Raw genomic sequence first — 4,390 nt, forward strand, 5'->3', positions numbered from 1 at the left:
GGTAATTTGTCCTCTTTTTTTTTTTAAATGTGAAAATAGGTCATTGCTCCATATTTTTTAATTTTTGTCAATACATATGTGTGTATATATATATATATATATATATATATATATATATATATATATATATATATATATATATATGCATACATACATATATATATACACAGTATACATATATATATATATATATATATATATATATATATATATATATATATATATGTATATGTATATATGTCTGTGTGTGTGTATGTTTATGCATATATGTTTATATACATATAAATACATACACATGATTTTCCAATATGTTTTCCTACTTTCCTGTTCTGCCATGTATCTACAAAACTTTCATTTTGCTTTTACTAAAGAAAATTTACATGCAAAATTATATTGCTTGGCCATTTTATCATTATAATTCGTATTATTATTTTTTGTATTATTTGAAATATGCAAATATTCACATGGAATAGATTAAAATTGCTATGAACTGAAACGTATTTACAGAAAATTTAGTAAACATGACATGTAGAGAAGAATCGGGACAAAATCTATATAATTTATAGTTTTTAAATGTTTTTAAAGTTTATAATTACATTTATGAATATTTATGACTTTAATGTCAGGGTATATGACGAAAGTTTACATAAAAATTTAATTTATTTCAGTGAAGTTATAAGATTGATGTTAGTTAAAATAAGAAAAAAATGAGATGAAAATAACAAAGAATTTTCAGATAAAATTTATATCGAAAATAGGAAATTCTCATATACATTAAAATCATGTACATTTTACTCGTACACTCACAAAAACCAGTTGTTTACAGGACACATTTATTACGGGCATATTCGTGCATACACAACATTCATATATTCCCAATATTTTTTATATATAAGTTTTTCAGTTATGGAGAATGTTACCACGTAAGAGAAGACATTTTCTTAGGTAAAAGTAATATTCTCAAAACAGTACATTGTGAAACAAAATGAATTCTCACCATTAGTTTGAGGAAGTCCATTGCAGTCGACGTTCATTGCAGGTTACGGCAGAGAGAGAGAGAGAGAGAGAGAGAGAGAGAGAGAGAGAGAGAGAGAGAGAGAGAGAGAGAGAGAGAGAATGCGCGTCCTTACAACACAGTCTCGTTTATGACTGTTATGACCTGATCTTCATTTGGCGAAGAAGAGGATGACTCTGGCGAACAGTTCTCTAAGGATTCGGAACTTTTGAAGTGCACCCTCAACGCCGCCCCTGGGGCAGCAGGACTCTTTCGACCGTCCGCCGCTTGGGCACCAATGAGATTCGTGTCCTTGTTAGGTTCTTTATCCACTATTGAGTTTTGTGATATCACTGTGCTCCCCGTCAGGCAGCTGCTCTCAGGTGTTTCCAGAAGGCAAAGTCCGATTTCGGTGGTGCTGAGGACCAGGTTCTCTCCTCCTCCCGCTCCCTTCCTGACGGGCACCTCCTCCTCCTCGAACTCCTGCAGCGACGGCGACTCGGAAGGCGCCGGGTTAAAAATACTGGAAACTGTAGTTCGGGTCCCGTTGTGAAGGCCACTCTGCTGGGCCTCTGAGGAAGTAGGCTGCTGCTGACCAGTGGAAGGGTGTTTGTGTTTATTTTTCCCCTTTTTGAGAGCACACCCTTCCGCTGGCCCAGCCCTGCCTCAGACAACCGTCTCGGACGTGTACGTCCGAGGAGGCCCGTTGAGCATGGAGTAGCGGGTGGAGTCGTCCCGACTGATCTTCCGGCCTCTGACGAAGAGGTCCCTGAAGGTCTCCCGGAACTGGCGTGACATGCCGCAGTAGATGGCGAAGTTGATGGGGTACGAGAAGATGATGAACGAGTTGGAGATGATGAAGAAACAGGACACCATGAAGTACGAGTCCGGGGAGAAGATGGTGACGATGCCCATGTTGTTGATGATGTGGAGGGCGGTGATGATGGCCAGGGGGATCTCCGTCACCAGGAAGACCGACACGACGGCGATCAGCATGAGCGTCGTGCAGTTGGCATCACAGAGCTTGTTGCATTCCTTTTTGGAATTCTTGTCTTGCAGGAGCTTCGCTCTTCTCTTCTGGGCCTCTCTCAGGGCTCTGTACAGCAGCACGTTCAGGACCACCAACACCGTGCACGGACCGAGGTGCACGAAAATCACGCGGAACATGAAGAACGTGACGTAGTAGACGTCTTGCGTGATGAAGTCGACCCATGACCTTGTCTTTTCGCTGCACACCAGCACGCATTGCCCTTCCCACTCTATCTTCATTGGCCCGTATTCCTTGTCACAAAACCTAGGCAGTAAGTGAATGGTGGCTAATACGAAGATTAAGGCAATGGCTTTGATCACACGGGGCAAGGTGCACCATACCCTGGCAACAGGTGCGTGGCACACGTATATGTACCTCTGCACGGCCAGTGCCACTGTCAGCCAAATGGAAGCTGTGTGGAAGAGGTTGGGTATGTGGTCGTGGAAGAAATTCCAGGCGTAGCAAGCAGCCGGTGGGTACAACGGCTTAGCGTGGTTGTTCAGGGTGTACATGTAGAAGAACATAGGTTCGGGGAACACGACAGTCAGTAAGTCGGAGAGCGCCATTGCCATGAGGACAGCATTTGTAGGCGACCTCATATGTCTCTGCCATAGCACTGCAACGATCAGGGTATTGGCGATGGTTGTGATGATGAGCAGGAAGGGCATGGCGTACCCGTACAAGGGCATGGCCAGTTCCAGAGGGTATTGCTCGCTGACGTTGATGTAATGATGGAATTCCGAGACGTTATTGACGCTTTGGGAGACATTGTTCCCGCAGAGGTCGAGGTAAACATCGCCCTCGTCTCGGGTGACGTTTTCGTCTAAACTCTGGAATTCTCGGTCTAAGTTCAGGAAACCATCGTTCCAGTTGGTGTCGTTTTCCATGGCTTTATTTGGAGGTGGTCAGACATAAGAAGACATAGATGGGTTGCTCTGGGTTTCTTCTTTACAGGTTTTGAATATGATAAGGGACTCTCATTTCACTCTCACTTTCGTCTGTTAGCATCACTCGATTTATCATCGTCGTTGATGTCATATTTAGATTAGAAACCGTTTTTTATTTTTTCTGATAGTTTCATGTGCTAAAAACAGTTCCCGTCTTTCCTTTAATACTATGATTTCTTTATTTTTATTCCATTTACAGTTCCTTAATTTATCTACTGAGTTGAGGATATCGGCACCTTTTATCTACTAGTTTTTGTTATGTTCAATTGAATAAAGTTTCATCATTGTTGCGATATTGTTTTATCAGGACGACGGATATTTAATGGAGTAAAGCTTCTTGAGGAACGTTTTATCATTGGGAAAATATCTTACATATCAAGGAAGATGTCCCTTTTTTATCTATGGCGAAGTTCTCAAAATATGGATGAAAAAGACACAAGACATATCACTTTGTAACCTTAGTTATTCAAACAGCACCAAATATTCTTTTAGTATAACAGAAAAGGGAGCATCAATAAACAACAAGTTCTGTGCGAGGCGCTTCTCCCGAAATCATATAAAAACTCCGAAAAAAGTTTCTTCGAGCGAATTAAGAGAGAGAGGAGAAGACCCTCAGCGGGAGAGCTGTCACGTGTGTGTGACGGCGGAGCTCCACGAAAGAGCTGCTTACTCACCGAGCCCCGACGGCAGACTGACTGGGGTCGACAGAGAAAAGTTCTCTCTGGGCCTGTCCAGCATCTAAACATCAGCAGAGGAGAGTGTGCCAGATTCGTTATAGAGTTTTGCGCCTGTGTCATTTTAACACTTCCGTGTGTGCGTTATTTAGGTTTTTTTTTTTTTTATCAAATAAACAATTATCCTTTTTAAAGGCTGACGACAGAGAAGAAATACTGTATAATACAGTTCGTATTTTTTTAACAAATAAACATTTACCCTTTTTAAAGGATGACGACAGAGAAGAAATACTGTATAATACAGTTAGTATTTTTTTAACAAATAAACATTTACCCTTTTTAAAGGCTGACGACAGAGAAGAAATACTGTATAATACAGTTCGTATTTTTTTAACAAATAAACATTTACCCTTTTTAAAGGCTGACGACAGAGAAGAAATACTGTATAATACAGTTAGTATTTTTTTAACAAATAAACATTTACCCTTTTTAAAGGCTGACGACAGAGAAGAAATACTGTATAATACAGTTAGTATTTTTTTAACAAATAAACATTTACCCTTTTTAAAGGCTGACGACAGAGAAGAAATACTGTATAATACAGTTAGTATTTTTTTAACAAATAAACATTTACCCTTTTTAAAGGCTAACTACAGAGAAGAAATACTGTATAATACAGTTCGTATTTTTTTAACAAATAAACATTTACCCTTTTTAAAGGCTGACTACAGAGAAGAAATACTGT

At 39.7% G+C, this 4,390-nt stretch overlaps 1 protein-coding gene across 1 annotated transcript; it reads right to left on the bottom strand.

The window, feature by feature from the left end:
• Positions 1-1,032: 1,032 nt before the first annotated feature.
• LOC137627551 (sex peptide receptor-like) lies at positions 1,033-3,650 on the bottom strand. Its single transcript, XM_068358641.1, has one exon. It carries the CDS (start codon positions 2,909-2,911, stop codon positions 1,661-1,663), a length of 1,251 nt encoding a protein of 416 aa, XP_068214742.1. The 5' UTR covers positions 2,912-3,650; the 3' UTR covers positions 1,033-1,660.
• Positions 3,651-4,390: the final 740 nt, after the last annotated feature.

Source organism: Palaemon carinicauda, chromosome 35, assembly GCF_036898095.1.
Source record: "Palaemon carinicauda isolate YSFRI2023 chromosome 35, ASM3689809v2, whole genome shotgun sequence".
NCBI lineage: Eukaryota > Metazoa > Arthropoda > Malacostraca > Decapoda > Palaemonidae > Palaemon > Palaemon carinicauda.

Coding starts and splice junctions, on each gene's coding strand:
- LOC137627551 (XM_068358641.1), bottom strand. CDS start 2,911: ATGGAAAACGACACCAACTGGAACGATGGTTTCCTGAACTTAGACCGA.